Here is a 16,316-nt window from a genome sequence, read left to right as displayed (position 1 = left end):
TTTTTCCAAGAGTGTATAACGGTGTACGTGTATTAGTGGAACACACAGCTGAAGAGTCCTGGTGTCTAGGGAGCTTTGTACATGCTTAATGCCAGGCTGCAAATACTGGACAAGCATGACCTTTATGCCATTAAAAGAGGATCAGAGTAATGCTGATAATACTGATTCATCAAGCTGGAGAAGTGTGTCAGAGATTACACACCCGCACTATGCACAAAAGCGCACACAAATTGAATTAAAGTACAGTAAAGCTGGAAGTAAAATTATATTGTGTGACCAGATTTTAATCACCGACAGCTTAAAGGCTTGTGTGCATTTTATATAAACACTCATACACAATATAAAAACATATATTCATTATTTTATTACTACTTGTAATATTAACTCAGACACACACACCATGAGATGCACATACACACACACATACATACATTTATAGATATAGAAAGCCAGTAGAGCTCTTTTATATAATCATTGGCTGTTAACGTACATTGGTAAGCAACCATAGGATACACTGTTGGAAATACACTTGAAAATAAAGCTTGGATGAACAAACATTGTCCAGCATGACTGTGCATGAAGCGCTGATGGGGCCCCATCACTGCTGAATCCACAACGGAATATTGAGTCCGGAACACGGAGTGTGTTGTGGTGCGTGTGTACCATTGCGTTAATATTATAGAAAGACAGAAAACACTTTGTGATGGTAGGACAGCCGCCAGTGCAGTCTACCAACATTCCCCAGTACATCAAACAACCAGCTCAGCAGCAACTAGAGTCGCATGAGGGACACACACTGAACTAATACGTCTCTGTGTTAGAACTAGCAACATCAGGATGCTCGCTAGTGGAAAGAACCAAAATGATCAGACTGGCTCACGGCCCGAACGACAGACACTCCTTCAGCACTGGACTTTTGATTTGTTTTTTCGCAGTTTTACAGTATAATGCATTAGTCACAAAGTATTAAGACTAATGCATCACTGCTATAATTAGGTCTCTGTATTGCAACCAGCTTACAGGTTAAATCTTTTTTTACATCGTGCACTAAAGCAGTGGTTCTCAACCTAAGGTGTGTACACCCAGTATATTCTAACTGACCCTCACAGACCAAACATACTATATATACTGGTCACAAAATGAGGGGAACGCTTAATCCCTGTTTGACATGAATGCCCCTCCTATGTATATATACTGTATATACTGTATGCATGATTTAAGTCAAACTTTAATAACAATTAGTGCCAAAACTAATACATTTTCAAAGCCACCATTGGATTTGATGTCCTGCTTTAACATCAACAGTGACATTTTTATACACTGACCTTTATACTACAATTTACACACAGATGTCACTCAATTCTTTAGTTTGACTTTGATAACGGGGTGACGTGATAATCTTGTCATTCAGTACATTCAGGTCATCAGCTGACTTCATTTTATTGCCACATAAAGTTGCTGAGCCTAAACATGACCAACTGAAGAAACTTCAGAACACTCATAACACTGCCTACAGAGGCTTGTCCAGTGGCCACTCTGCATGATGGCTGCATCACTTCATACATGCTCCTTCTTACTCTGATGCAACCATCACTCTGGAATAGAGTCAATCTAAACACATTAGTCCACATCACCTTTTTCCGTTGCTCCAAAGTCTAATCTTTATGTTCCGTAGGAAATTAAAATAGTTTTTCTATCCAGGCTCACTAACAAGTGGTTTTCTTATGGCCACATAGAGGTTTAACCCCAATTCTCTGCACACGGTATGTGTGGAAATGCTCTTACTTTCATTAATAAACATAGCTTGAATTATTACTGCTAATTTCATTTATAATGCAGCTTCAAATCCCAGAACATTGACATTCGTGACTTTTGTGTGAGCACACTGGGACAGGTGGTGAATATAACTTAAAAATAGACGTTTTTTAAGTTTTGGATGAAAAGTAAAATGTTCACATATTTTATTGCTAACAGTATTGTCAAAGCTGAGTACTCATGACAAAGCATAAAAAAAATCTGCGGTCTTTTCGAAATTTTAATATGTTATTATTATCAGTAGTAGTAGTAGTATAAAATAATAGATTTGCGATACTACTACTACTACTAATAATAATAAAAGCAGATAAAAAATATTTTTAAAAACACCTCGGCAGCCCTTTTGTAATTTGTAAGGATTTTGAGAACCTCTGGTTGAGAAATACTGCTCTAGTGCTGTTAGCTGAACTCACTGCTCTTACCCTGGTTACAGAAAAAAAAAAGGTTCAGGGTTTCCAGCAATTCATAATTTTTCTCTTTCTCCGCTGAGCCGAGCGAGCAGGTCAGCTGACTGGAGCACGTCTACACACCTGGCGCTCGCTGCTGATTTCAGAGCTTCACATTTTCCCCTCATCTTCTCCTTAGCATTCAAAATTAGGTGTGCGGACACATGCGCGCACACACACACACGCGCACGCGCGCACGCATGTCCCCATACAAACCCACACAGTAATACAATGAAAATGTAATAAAGGTATGTGCACTACTAGACAAATCATTTGCTAAATGTGCACACTCTAACATAACCCCCAACACACACACACACACACACGCTCAGAGCTTCTCCAAGTTTGTGAACATTATGGAAATTATGCATCAAAGAAAAAATAAGCTGTGCCTTGAGGCAGGCTTTGTCAAGAATTATGTGCCAAAAGGAAGTAACTGTATGAGTGAATGCTGCACAATATCAAGCACATACGCTATATTTAAATATTGTTACGTATGAAAGCAGTAACATTTACAATGACTGCACATAAATCCATAAAAAAACAAAAACAAAAAAAAAAACCCCACCTTATGAAATGCCATTCCAACCCATAATTCTCTGGGGCTAGTCTATCCCAGTTCACTGTCTGGGTTATGAGAAATGGAACTTTGATCAGAGTGATGCGGACTCTCCTATAACCACAGTGCACCGTCAACCAAAACCACCCTTACTGCATCTTTCAGTTCTGGATCCGAGGACCCGGCTGCTTACTCTGTGTGTGTCTGTGTTTGCATAAGGACACTTTTAGTAACATAGAACTTTACTCATGTCTTCAGACAAAACCATGCATTCAAATCTTTAAAAATACATTTTGTTTCAATATTTAACTAACCAAAATAGACGCCAACCGTCTCTTAACCTTTGGTAAATTCTGGTCTTACAAAAATAGCGTTCTCCATCTGCTTTGGAATTATCTGCATCGACTGTCTCACACTCAAGATTGTAATACAGAAATAGAATTCATCTTTATTCTAAGTAGCTTCTTTGTCTAATAAGTTAGGTCTCTAATTTATCTAGAGTTATGTGTGAGAGATGAGGATTTCATAGAGGGGAACGAGACAAAAAATGTGATCAAGGGTAAAAATTAAGCTGAAGGAGAGCTATTGAGAGCTCTTAGCCCTAAGTGGTATCTTCAGTCTGAGTGGTGGTTAAATGACCTCCTTATGCTTTACACACAGCATTAAAAACCTAGAAATTTACATCCTTTACTCCCTCAAGACCACTCCATCCAACACTAACTACGTATTACTTACTATACTGCTAGAACGATTGTGTGAAATCCTGAAATCACTAATGCGCAGGAGACAAGCTGCTGATGCCAGATCAGTGCTCTCTCTTGAACAGCTAGAGTAAACAGAGGAAGCATTTCATCGTCAAGGCCAAACTGTGAGTCATTCTGTACATGTTGTCATGACTAAATAAAACAAACAAAAACAAACAATCAGGAGAAAAACACTGACTGCTTTTTTAACGTAATTTCTAATAATGTGTAATCCAACTGCATGGCTTTTTTTTTTTTTAAAAACAAAAAACAGGCTTTGATCTTGATTTAAAATTCTTCACCACTCAATACTTAAGAAATACAAACTAATAAAGCACAAACATGTCTTGCACGTTCCTCAAAAAAAAAAAAAAATGTAATAAGCAAAAAAAATAAAATAAAATGCATACAGCGCAAATGTGCATGTGCCAGCAGACTCTACTGGGCCTGTGATGTGAAAGCTGACCGATAGTCCAAACAAGTCCACGGACAAGCATCCACACTCAGAGCTGCTGCAAAACACGTACAACCCTGTCGATTGAGTCTGTGGTGGCAAAAGCCAGGTACTTGCAGCAGAGCCAGTCCTCCAGGCTGACGCCACCGCCGCTGTGGCCGTCATCCAGTGAACGCTCGGCGAATTTGATCATCATGAGTGTACGCTTCAAGTCCAGCCAGTTCTGCAGTGCTGCATGCCGCTGAATGGGAAGAGGTGCAGCACGCAAGAGGTCATCACGTGGCCCCCACAGGAGACACTGCAGACAGGCACGAGCCTCGGCCACGCCAATGCGCTCAGCCTCGTCGGTATGGAGCAGGAGACTCGCCAGCCGCTGCAGGCCCTGAGAGTACAGAGAACGAGTCGGGAGCAGTGGCAGTTGCTCTCTTTCCTTCAGGCCAGCAGCCTCTACTAAAGGATTGGGTTGGTGAAGCATCTCGTAGATTAGAAGACCCAGCTGAAACTCATCACACTCAGTGTACCGCAAGATGCACTGCTGCTTGGCCTGAGAGAAGTTGCTGATGATGAGGCGAGCCGGGCAGGCGGAGGAAGCAGACGTTGTGTTGTTGTTGGGCTCTGGAAGGTCCAGGTTCCAGGGATCACCAGGCTGACAGTGCACAAGCAGCAGGTTGTTCAGGTGCAGATCACAATGAGACACGTGGTAGGGCTTCATGTGCTCTAACCCAATACACAGCTGAAGCAGCAGCAAGCACACCTGGCGCTCATACAGCTCTGGGTTACGCGAATGCCTTGCTGTACCTTCCCGCACGAAATCAGCCACCGTCTGGAATGGGACCTCACGTGTGATCACCACCACTCGGCTGCGCAACTTCCCGCCTTGGCACGCCATGTCCACTGGCACTGCTATGTTCCCAAACCCTTTCTCAGCCTGGCTCTTGCTTTCAGACAGCAACTCTTTGCTTCCACCACTTTTCTGCTCCAGATCCTCTTTCTTTTCATCCCTTTCTTCATCGCTCTGCTCCTCATTCTCCCAGGGCATAAGGCGGGCAGGGACATCTGCCAGAAAGTGGCCACAATCCTGCTGGATGTTGAAGTGCAGGGGAAGGCTTTGTCGGACAGCCAGGCTGTGGAACAATTGCTGCTGTGTCTCCTTCACCTTGTACCTGCAGATCTGGAAAAAAGAGGTAAAAAAAAATCATGAATGACTCATCACTAAAACGTTTGAAGTTGCATGATAAAAAAAAATCAAAAGCACAAATTATAGCTATATTTATCAGTGAAAGAAAGAGTATTTTCACACATACAGCGTGATGAGAACTCACAGAATTCAGACTAAACAGCTGTGCAGCCATAACAAAACCATTTCTTAATGAGACTAATAAGAAAAACAACTTCAATTTGCTAAGGAGCATAAATATTTGACTTTGGATTGGACCTGGGAGCATTAGGAATCATTACTTAAATGAACTGGCCACTACAGAGTCCTAAACTTAACTGCACTGAAAGTCTTTGGTATGTGCTGAAGAAGACTTTACATAAGGGTTCACCTCTCCCGTCATAAATACATGATCTTGACCGAAAATGAATGCAACTCTTGATGAAAATAAATGTTGTGAGTTTGCATAAGGCTGTCAACAGCAAAAATATTTGAGTGTGACTTTTTTTGTTGTTGATTTTGTAAAGTGTTTTAAGATGAAAGAATTGAACATGGCGTTGTGTGAGTGCCATGGTGAGTGGAGGTGTGAACAGTTTGACACAAGTCTTTTAATTGGGACTTTCCATGTGGGCAAATGATGTGTTTATCTACAAGAGTGCAAATCATACGCTGTCTTTGATGCCTTTTAACACTGAAGGCTTTTTCATGCTAATAATATACTGTAGCTCTACCTCTCATTAAAAAGGAATACTAATTGACTGTCAATCTACAAAGTACAGACTCAAAATTCATTCAGCTGGATCAACTAAAGACAAAAATATGATCTACCTTAACGGCATAGTTAATGAGTGGATCCTTAGCATAAGAGGCTGTATAGTACACTGCATCTTCTGCCTCACAGCATGGCTTGCCTGTGGTCAGCCTGAAGTGGGACCAGCTGTCTGTGCCAAAGCGCAAATGGTCTTTCTGTCCAGCCATGAAGCGGTCCTCACAGCGGCCAGACAGTTTGCGCAACGTGTCAGCATGCAGATTCCGGATGCGGCCTGCCACCTCCTCCCAGCTCTCTAGACCTCTGTAAAGAGCAAGTCTGTGGGTCTTACTGGCTGCAAGGCTCTCTGTGCTGCGGCAGCCCCGCCTCTCCCGATCCGCACCTGTGCTGCTGTTACCTGAACGGGAAAGGCTGCGTCCTCCTGCCCCTGGCCTCTCCAGTGAGTCCCCAGATTCATCTAACTGTCGGGCATCAGAGCTGAGCGAGGAGCTTTGACTGGCCGTCTCCCAGGTGGAGTCCAGGTCATAGAGTGGGTTTGCCACACTCAAGCTGGCACCCCCTGGCTTGACCTCACCACGGGGTCGGCGAGTCATTGGGTCTCTGGACAGTGAAGGCTCGGTGTTGGCTCGTGGCACAGATTTCTTGGGAAGGGGTGGGGGAGTGGCTTTGGCACCTGGATTAAAGCTTTCGGATTCAGAATGGACAGGATCATCAAAGGTCTTGGGGTGTCTGGGGTGCTTTGCAGGGATCAAACTAGCCCTGGACTGACCTGGAGAAAGAGTGGGGGCCAGAGAAAGGCAGTCACAATTATTACAATTATTATTATATATAATTATTATATACATAACCAACAAAAGCCGAGTACCTGAAATGCTACGATATTTAACATTAGACACAATTTATACCTTTCACTAAAAGAGTTGAAGAAAATGTTTAGAATGATCAAAAAATGTACTCATGGTTTCTAAATAAAAAAAAGAAAGGTTTTGTCTCTATATTGGTCAGAGCTCACTCTTTCAATGGTATCTTTATATTTAATACATTGGAGGAATCGAAACCAGTCTCCGAAAAATAGTCTGTGTATACCTGCACCAATATATAAAAATTCGAAAGGCTAAACTGGATATTTTTCATTAGGATTACTTAGGATAATTTACGCGCTGGAGTCGGTTTAAGGCAAATTTTAATCTTTACACAATCTACGTTTTTACTTTCTCATCTGTGATTCACTCTCCGTTTACCAAACAGGGAATGTATTTTGCTGACAACGAAAGAACAATTTTGAGTAAAGAAGACACAAGATACTCAACCTTAAAGTTTTTATTTCTTTCTATTAATAAGTTAGGCAGAGAGTTCTGCTGTACACAAAGACAGGCAGACATGTACATGGGCTTCAACCTAAACTAATAATATTACTGATTACATTAAAGCTGATTAGCTTATTTTTAGTTTAAATTTTTTATTAAAAAACTTTTTATATAAACTCTTCAACAGTGAACGTTAATTTTTTTTTTGTTGATGTGTGCCAAATTTATTGCCACCCCTACGGAATATTTTAAATAAGTTCCAATTGAAAACCGAAAACTGTATATATTATTTCGATTTGCTCTAAGGACCTGGGTTAAAAGAAAAGAGAGAATTGTTGAACTGCACAAATTCGATAATAGACAACACCACTTAAAGCCTAAAAAAAAAAAAACACATAAGCACAATTGACTATATATAATAGTCTCAGTTGTGCTTGTGCTATACACATTAATTGCTTTTATACATAAATAAAATTAGTTTTGGCCAGGTTCAGACTTGGCCACACATAAAACTTTTAATAAAACAATAAGACAAACATACGTTCAAAAATAAAACAAAAACTAAAAGAACAAAATAATGAAATTTATTGTTCTTAAAAAGTTCTGGAGAAATGACTAAATACGACAGTGACAAAGTGTTTTACGGAATCGTGGATTGCACTGTCAGTAAGAATCAAGACTGTTGTCTCTGTGGTGGGTGTTTTTCTTTTCTTTTTTTTTCCTTGTGTCTTTGAAGGGAAAGTTAAGGCCTGTGGGCAATTTCGACACCCCATTTTAAAAAACAAACCAGGCTTACGTTTGATTTATGACTATCCCCTACTCTAATATTCTGGTAATAACTTTCCTGCACATTGGATTCCCTCCCTCCTACACAATTCTTCCCTGTAATTATTAGTTATGAGGAAATCATACAAGCTTCATCTACATTATATACAAACACCTAAAGGAACTGTGTTGTTCTGATGTTGACAAATGATTTCATCTTCTATGCAGCATTATCATGCAGACCCTGTGTGTGTGCGTGTGTGTGATGTGTGTGTGTGTGTGTGTGTGTTGTGTGTGTGTAAGCTTAATGTAGTTGGCACATACCTAGGTTGGTGTACGTGGCACTGCATGAGCTGGAAGCAGGAGAGTGAGAGTGAGAGTGTGTGCGTGTACCCTCGTCCTCCTCTGGCTCCCCTAGACTGGCACTGGGTGAGAGTGGGCGAGCCATGGGCCGCGTCGAGAGATTGGACTGTTCACTCACGGTGGCCAGTTCCACCTTGGCTGGCAAAGAGGTCATGCCAGGTGTCTCAGTCTCTGGACCCTGAACCGGCATCTGACTGTATGGGGTGGAGAAAAAGCAAAATGCTATCATTTTAGTGACTCATTGCACTTTACTGTAGAGTATTCCACTTAAATGATTAATTCTGAAAATTTTATCTCAGATTACTTAGATAATGTTGATTTTCAACAATAGTGCCTGAATGATCATGCTTTCTCACAACATATACAGATTTAACGTGTAACAATTGTATAATGAGCATTTAATCTGTAAACAGCCTGTGTTAGTAATCATGACTGTATCAACAGTAACAGAAGAGCAGGCTATACAAAATGTGTCTTCTGTTGTTACACCTGTTTACTACAGTAAAATATACTGGGTTGCAAGCACTTTCTATTTCATATTCATAGAAGCAGGATTTCTTAATTAGTGTAAGAGGCAATAAAGACACAAACACTGTACTGACTCCCTATATCATTTTTTTTAATAAAAGGAATTTATCACTCATACTAATTAAACAGTGTTTCTTTAGTATGATGATGCAAGTGGATCCAGCTGTGAAAACAGCAGTCTGATGTGCCGCAATCCCACTGTGCATGAAACCTAATAATGCCTTTGATGCCGAATCACATATATATACACTTTAAAAGAAAAATACATGGTCTGGATACTTATTTTTTTTAGCAAAAGAGGGTGGGTTTAAACTATTTAAATACTATTTCGATCATGCATGATTTATAATTGATGTTTATCTTGTACTGGATAATTTATTATACATATTATTACATATATTAAAAAATATATGTGATTTTTTTTTATTCATATAACATTATTCAGGTAACATTTGTAATTAATATTTATTGTATTAGGCAATTTTTATATTTCATTTATTCTTTTTTTTTTTTTTGCTTTTTACCTACACACCAACACACCACAAGAAATAACGTTATAAAATGTAATAACAGTACTAATAACTTATTATAATATTTTACATAAAACTACAGAAAAAAAACAAGTATTGCTGTCATTCTTTTTAAACCACATGCACCGTCAAAACAGTAAGTGAACAAGTAAGCAGCATGAAAAAAATGAAGCAAGTAAGTGTTGTCATAACTCTGGAAGCAAGCTGTAGTGTTAGAACTTGTCCTAATCACCTCAACCAATGACCGCTTTGCAATTTCCACATCCAATAAGACATTTACTGCTCAGAAAGCAAGCAAAGACGCACACACACCCGCGTCTTGAATCAACACCCCAGTCAGCGCATTGTGCTTACCTGCTCTTCTTGCTCACACAACTGCCCATATCTGAAAGCTCCCTCACCTTCAGGCCAGAAGAAACTAACTCTCCACTGGTATCCTAATATGTCTACCTTCCTTTCTCCTTCTTTTTTTCTTTCGGTGCTCGCTCTAAGGTATTTTACCTCTAAGCTGTACTCTGCATGCCTCTTGACACACCCTCTGCTAGTTGCTCACTGAAGGAAGAATGATTAACACTTCCTTTACCTAGAAGACATGCTTTTATCAGCTCCTGGTACTAAATTTGGCTTAGCAACGAAATACTATTTAGTTATATACTATATTTATCCCTCATGACATACCAATGGGAAATACATTTTAAGAAAAAACAAACAAACAAACATATAAATGTGCACTTATTCTCATGGCTTGTGTACATTATATACAGTACATCTGGACTATTAAGTAATAAAAAAATAATAAATAGATGAAGTATGGAATGGTTTCCATGATTTCTGGTAAAATATGTAATAATTTCATGCAAGTTATCCATGCAACACACAAACCAGCATCCTTAGTTTATCTTACATCTTAAATAATGGTTGCCATTATGAAGCTGTGCCATGAAACAAATCTATGACTTTACATTTAAAAGTAATTACTAAAACGCAGAATGTGTGCAAACCATGCTTTCTGTAGACTGATAGTTTAATACAGTAGCATCTATGGGGACCTCGGTTTTAATGTTTAAAAAGAGTCTAGAATAGTAGGCAAAAAGACAATGTTTGCTTGGCTTTGCAGGTTTTAACGCAATAGTGTGGATGAACACAAAGTGTGTAAACAAACAGTACTAAACACAAATGACCCTCCAATAGGTGACTCAGTTTTCAAAAGCACATTACAAAGTGTAATAGGACGACCTTTGTCCTACTTAGAACACTGCACAAAGCTAACCGTAGAACAAAACAGGCTCAATGACCCAAGATGCACAAGGATAGCATTAAAATTGAATTCAATATGAATAAAAAAAGTATTTGGTAATGTTAATGGTAATAAAGCCATGCTGCCTGCGATTACTATAAAAAAAAAAGAGAAGAAAAGAAACCTTGCATAATAAAACATAATGCAAAAGGAGTCAAGTTAGAGAAGAGGAAATGGAAGAGAAGGAAAGCTAGAGATAACACTTACCTCATCACTTTACTAATCAAGAGGCTCGCTCTGCTCTTTGGGGGTCCTGACTGGTTGTACGACAGCACTCCACCTGCACCTGCACTTGACTCCTCCACCCTAAGCTCTGCCTCCCCATCACCTCCTGTCCCACTGTCTGGCTTATAGGTAAATATAATGGTAGGTTTTTGGGTAGGATCATCTGTTTTTGACTCTGAAAACCAGTGCTGTCTCTGCAGAGGAGGAGGGGGTAACATGGTGATAACAGTCCCATCCAAACCCACCAGCTTCCCTTTCTCTTTCTCTCGCTCTGCTTTCTCTTTTTGTTCATCCTCATCTTTCCGCCGGCGGAAAAAGCTCTTGAAGGAGATCCAACGTTTGGGCCTGTTACTGTCAGCTGAGCGTCTGCCTTCTGCCACAGGGCTGATCTCACCATCACTCGGCCTGGAGCCCACAGGTCTAGTCCAGTTGCTGAAGTGCCTCTGAAGCAAATTACTGGCATGATATGGGGAAGAGGTGGATCTGGGTGGGGGGAAAGGGGCACTGGGTTCAGATTTTGGACTTGTGGGACCCTCAGCTGCTGAGGCACTCTGAGACTTAGGCAAGAGCTTGGACGGTGTGTCCTTGTGAGATTTGGTCAGGCTACCCTCGGTAGGGCAGTTGAGGGATTTGGGTCTGCTGATAGTACCCTTAGTGGCATCAGGGGGAAGAGAGTAGAGCTCCTCAACACTGCATGTCTTGCTTTGAGCTGAGGGTGAGTCTGGAGGAGACTGGGGTGGCTGGATAGAGGCTACTATCTGAGACAACACCATGCTGGCTTTCTCCCTGTGCCCTGATACAGTGCATGTGGAGGTTTGGCCCTCACTGCTTGCTGCTACAGGTGAATCATCACTGGGATTACTGCTACTGGTGATTTTAACAGAGCTGTTTTTTGTCAAACTGCTAGCGGCAGTGCTAAGAACGGGGATAATATTTGTTCTAGGGCTGGAAAGAGTAACTGAAATGTTGGCTCTTGTACTGCACTCAGGAGTACTTTTGGCTTTGTCACCATGAGGTATAGTTCTTGTCATGTCTCTCTCCTCCTTAGAATCAGCCGAAACTATTTTTCTGGTCAGTTTGTGTTCTGTGGATGCGCACTGTGCATTTTCAGAGTTGCCGATTTCCTCATATGTGTGACTCTGTACTCTACCTCCTGTTCCCAGTTTGGGCTGTGGCAACTCCCCACTCACACCCAGAAAACTCTTGTATACCGCCAGATTATCATACGCACTCGGGTTAATCACGATTGGCACTTTCACTGCGTTCTTTGAACTGCGCGCATATGTGGGTTCGTCTCTGATGATGATTGGGAAAGGAGGCATTCCAGCATTATTGTAGCTATTAAATTTGATCTCTGACAAATTAGGAGACTTCACAGGTATGGTGCGTGAGGAGGACACGCCAGCAACAGGGGAGGTGGGAGCTGATTTATGGTTGCCTTGTCTGGGAGGCACTGATGACCCAGATGGCGTCCCACTAAGCAACTCTACTTTGGGCATTTTTTGCCGTGGACTAGTGCTGGATGTCCAAACCTCTTGGTAACGGATGTTCCCAGGTTTTTTACAGGAAGGACTGGGTGTAGCAGCATTGGCTAAAGCAGTACCTAGAGAGACTGGTACTGATGGAGAAACTGAAATGAATGGAGATATTGGAGTGGTTGGAGATACTACTGCAGACTTAGGCGAAAGTGGTGTTTTGGGTGACATAGGGGATTTTGGGGAGAGAGGAGAAGCAGACAGGGGGATGTTTTTTGAGGCTCCTGGATAGGGTGGGGGACCCAGTACTGTGGTTGCGCCTTTGGGCTTGGCAGTGCCCTCAGTAGTTCGTTCCTCAGTGCTGGCCATAGAAGCCGACACATCAACCACAGTGTATGGTTTACAGATGGGAGTCTTCTCCAAACTCACTACTCTGTATGGTTTAGGCTGCTCCTCTGTAGGGCTAAAGCTTATTGTTATTGGCTGGCCAGGGAGTGCTTGCGGAATAGGTCCACCCTCTCTTTGATTAACGTCTTGATCCTGTAATCGAATTGCCAGAACAGCTTTGTGTGTCTCAATGGCTTTAGGTGAGCTCAGTGCTCGGCCTACAGGGTCTTGTTGTACTGCAGAGCTAACTGGAATAGGGTGCAAACCATTGGGCTGGTTACGAGGGACACTACTGCCACTGCTGGAGGTGGAGTCCTCAGGCAGAGAAGATGAGGACTCTGGTGAGGTGATGGACTCAGAGTTAGACAGGAAGCCACTGCCCTGGGGGTCAGAGCCATATGGAAGAAGGCTTTGTGCCTCACTGGAGTCCATGGACGGATAGCCATTTAGAATCTCATCATAACTATCATAGTCAACAGCACAGATCCGTTGCAGTGAGCGGTTCCGCAGAGGTACAGTGTTCCACTTCTTACCAGCTGCAAAGGGAACTGGAGACAGCGTTGCTGCCCGAAAATTTGCAAAACGTGGTTGACCCCTCATCCGGATTTCCATAGCCAAAAGCTCTTCATCACTCTCATCCCAGCTCTCATGCTCATCATCGTCGTCGTCATCATCATCATCATCATCATCACTCTCACTTTCCTCTTCATATTCCTCATCCTCCTCTCCATCACTGGAAAATTCTGGGTAGCAGAAGCGTCCTCCCTCAGAACTTATAATCTCTGCACTGTCACTCAAAGAGACACGTTTATTGGCACTGCTGCTATGACCCAAAGCCAGACAGCCGGCTGCAGGCAAACCTCGCTCCAAAGAGCGCCTATATGAGCAGCCGATTCGGCCCAAGAAGTCGTCCCTGCTACAGCTCAGATCTGAGCCCAAACCTGCAATCTCCTTCAGCACATCCGTTAAGCCATTGTTGTTATTACTGGTTGGTGGACAGAGAGAGGCAAATCCCTCCACTTCTATCCTTTCATCATTTCTTTCATTGTTATTAGGTTCTGCAGGCCTTTTACGGTTTAAGCCATTGTGATTCCAAATGGTGAAGCCTGATGCTTTTCCAGACTCTGCCCCCTCTACCACTTTTTGAGGATTTCCTTCTAAATCTAGCCCCAACCCAGAGCATGGGAGCATCATGGTGGGCTTTACGGCAATTGTGGGCTTTTTTGCCACAGGAGGGCGAAACTGGCCTGAACGGGAAGAACTGCTGCTTCTTTGAGTGTTGCTAGTAAGGTTAGTGTTGATGACAGAACTGCCGGCTGTGGGCGAGTGGCTTGGGTGATTAATGATATTTGAGCCTCCAGTGGAGATGTTACTATGTTGGGTGAGGCCTTGTTCAGGGGGACACTTATGTGGACCCCCTTCAGGTAGGCAGTGCAGACTTTTAGGTTTAAAGCAGTTCTTGCACTCGCCAGGCTTCCATACGTGTTCAGTGAAGGTGTTGCAGGCAGACATGTCTGCAGTGCTGGCAGCAGCACACTCAGTGGACCGGAAAGCGCTCCATCACAGAGACAGCTGTTACAACACTGCTGCTCAAAGCTGCTACCGGCCAACGGCAGGAAAGCACCTTCCACGTAGAACACTGACAAATCTACCTGAAAAAGAAACAATTAGAGGTAAGACACTGTTCATTACTGTAATAACTTACTTTTTTTTTATTTTTTTATAAAATATTATTTAATTGTGTACTTAATGAACAAAGCACGTTAATATTAAGAAATGCATTAGCTGTAGGTTTCCAGCAGGGGGTGCAGTGTGCCTAACACTTGGATTTTTATTTGACCCAAAATGACCAATAGGACTATTCTAAGAACAATTTTCCAACATGGATGGTGAGAACAATGTGCCTTTGTTTGTGTTCAGTTTATTTAACAAATAAGTAATGTTCATTTAAAGGTAATATGATATTAATCTGTAAAAATGACATTTTTCCCTTTGACAAAAAGTTAGAATTAAGTTGGATCTTCTTGTATGAATGTTTTAAGATATAAGAAGAACCATGCATCATTACAAGTTGAATATTTGTGCCTCTCATTTTCTCCCTCTCTCTCTCTCTCTCTCTCTCTCTCTCACACACACACACACACACACACACACACACCACTCTCTCTCGGTATCTCTGTCACAGAAAGTCAGATACAGAGAGAGAGAGAGAGAGAGAGAGGAGATTGAGAGTAGAGAAAGAAACTGTCAAGCATGTTGCTGCTCTATATTTAGCAGTAAGCCAAGACCAGTTGCATGTAGTTTTCTGCGACTGCATGACACACTGAAACACACATAACCCAGGCCTCGTTCTACTGAACTTCCTGCAGAAATAAACACCATTAAATAGAAAAACAACAATCTACTGTATGTTTAAGGTTGTTAATATATCTGAAGTTTAATGTGCTTATATGGAAATGCAAAATACCTGCCTAAAAATGATTTCAAACCCTAGTATCTAACTGTTCAAATCCTCTAAAAACTTGTATGAATGCTTTTCAATGGTAAGTATGAAATCTTAAAAGATTCAAGACACTCATAACTTTAAATGTTTTTTCATGTTTAGCTGAGACAGTTTGTCCTCATTTCTAGAACACCTCCTCATCCACAAAGATGGTCCTGCTTGCCTGAACATTTTACTGTAAATAGTCTCTAGCAGATCATAGTCTGTATAAGAACTGGAAAAACCCTCCATGACATCACCCATGGGTTTTCCGAAGAGAGGGCTTCAAGCTCAAGTGTGGAAACTCAGGTTGTGGCCACCTTGGCAGGAGCTGACTCTCCCTAAACCCCAGTAAACCCATAAATGGACGAATGGGTGTAATGATCGGAGCCTGGCTGTTGCCCACTGACCTGAGTCACCACAAGCTAACTAGCTTATCTAGTGCCAAGTTGATGCTAATCTAGTTATATACGGTAAGTGCTAACGTGGCTACTGTTCATTTATATACTAATGTTTCTTTCCATTTGACTGAACTCCATCATTTATGTCCTACACATCGTCTTGTATCAACTCCTACATTTCTTTTGTTAAGTTGAACTACAAGGATTCCAGTTAGCTGGTGAGCTAAAGAGTTGCACAGCAGACAGCTAGTGGTTTAAAACCTGAAATAGTGCTGGGAGAGAAATCAGCCACACCCTTAATTACGCACAATTTCTATTTCTGTTGTGAAGTTGGACATTTTAACATGAGTCTCTATGGGTCATTGTTATTAGAGAAACGACACATTTTGCCACTTCCATGTTTGACTTATTTTTTAGACCTGGGCCCATATTTACTTAGCATCTCAGAGTAGGAAATCGCTCTTAAGTGGGCAAAAATTCTCAGCGATCACTCCTACCTCATCAAAATGTAGGAGAGCTCCAGAGGGGTCATAACTGGTTCAAACTCCAGTTTGCCTTTCTTTTTGGCTGTACCATAAGTAATACAAAAGAGTGCATAACTGACACGGGTCATT

At 41.6% G+C, this 16,316-nt stretch overlaps 1 protein-coding gene across 3 annotated transcripts in view; it reads right to left on the bottom strand.

The window, feature by feature from the left end:
- Positions 1 to 341: 341 nt before the first annotated feature.
- peak1 (pseudopodium-enriched atypical kinase 1) overlaps positions 342 to 16,316 on the bottom strand; it is a 77,854-nt gene continuing 61,879 nt past the window's right edge. For 2 of the 3 annotated variants that reach the window (XM_053478759.1, XM_053478767.1), the window contains exons 3-6: positions 10,940 to 14,471; positions 8,339 to 8,571; positions 6,002 to 6,711; positions 342 to 5,188 (exon numbers count right to left, since the gene is read on the bottom strand). In XM_053478759.1, coding sequence (XP_053334734.1) covers positions 4,067 to 5,188; positions 6,002 to 6,711; positions 8,339 to 8,571; positions 10,940 to 14,331 — 5,457 coding nt within the window. In that variant the 5' untranslated portion in view covers positions 14,332 to 14,471 and the 3' untranslated portion in view covers positions 342 to 4,066. The remainder of the gene's footprint in view (positions 5,189 to 6,001; positions 6,712 to 8,338; positions 8,572 to 10,939; positions 14,472 to 16,316) is intronic. The other variant, XM_053478774.1, reaches the window with a different exon arrangement.

This window comes from Clarias gariepinus, chromosome 2 (genome assembly GCF_024256425.1).
Source record: "Clarias gariepinus isolate MV-2021 ecotype Netherlands chromosome 2, CGAR_prim_01v2, whole genome shotgun sequence".
NCBI lineage: Eukaryota > Metazoa > Chordata > Actinopteri > Siluriformes > Clariidae > Clarias > Clarias gariepinus.
Note: the sequence above shows the minus strand (reverse complement) of the source record. Positions and strands in the feature narration are given on the sequence as shown.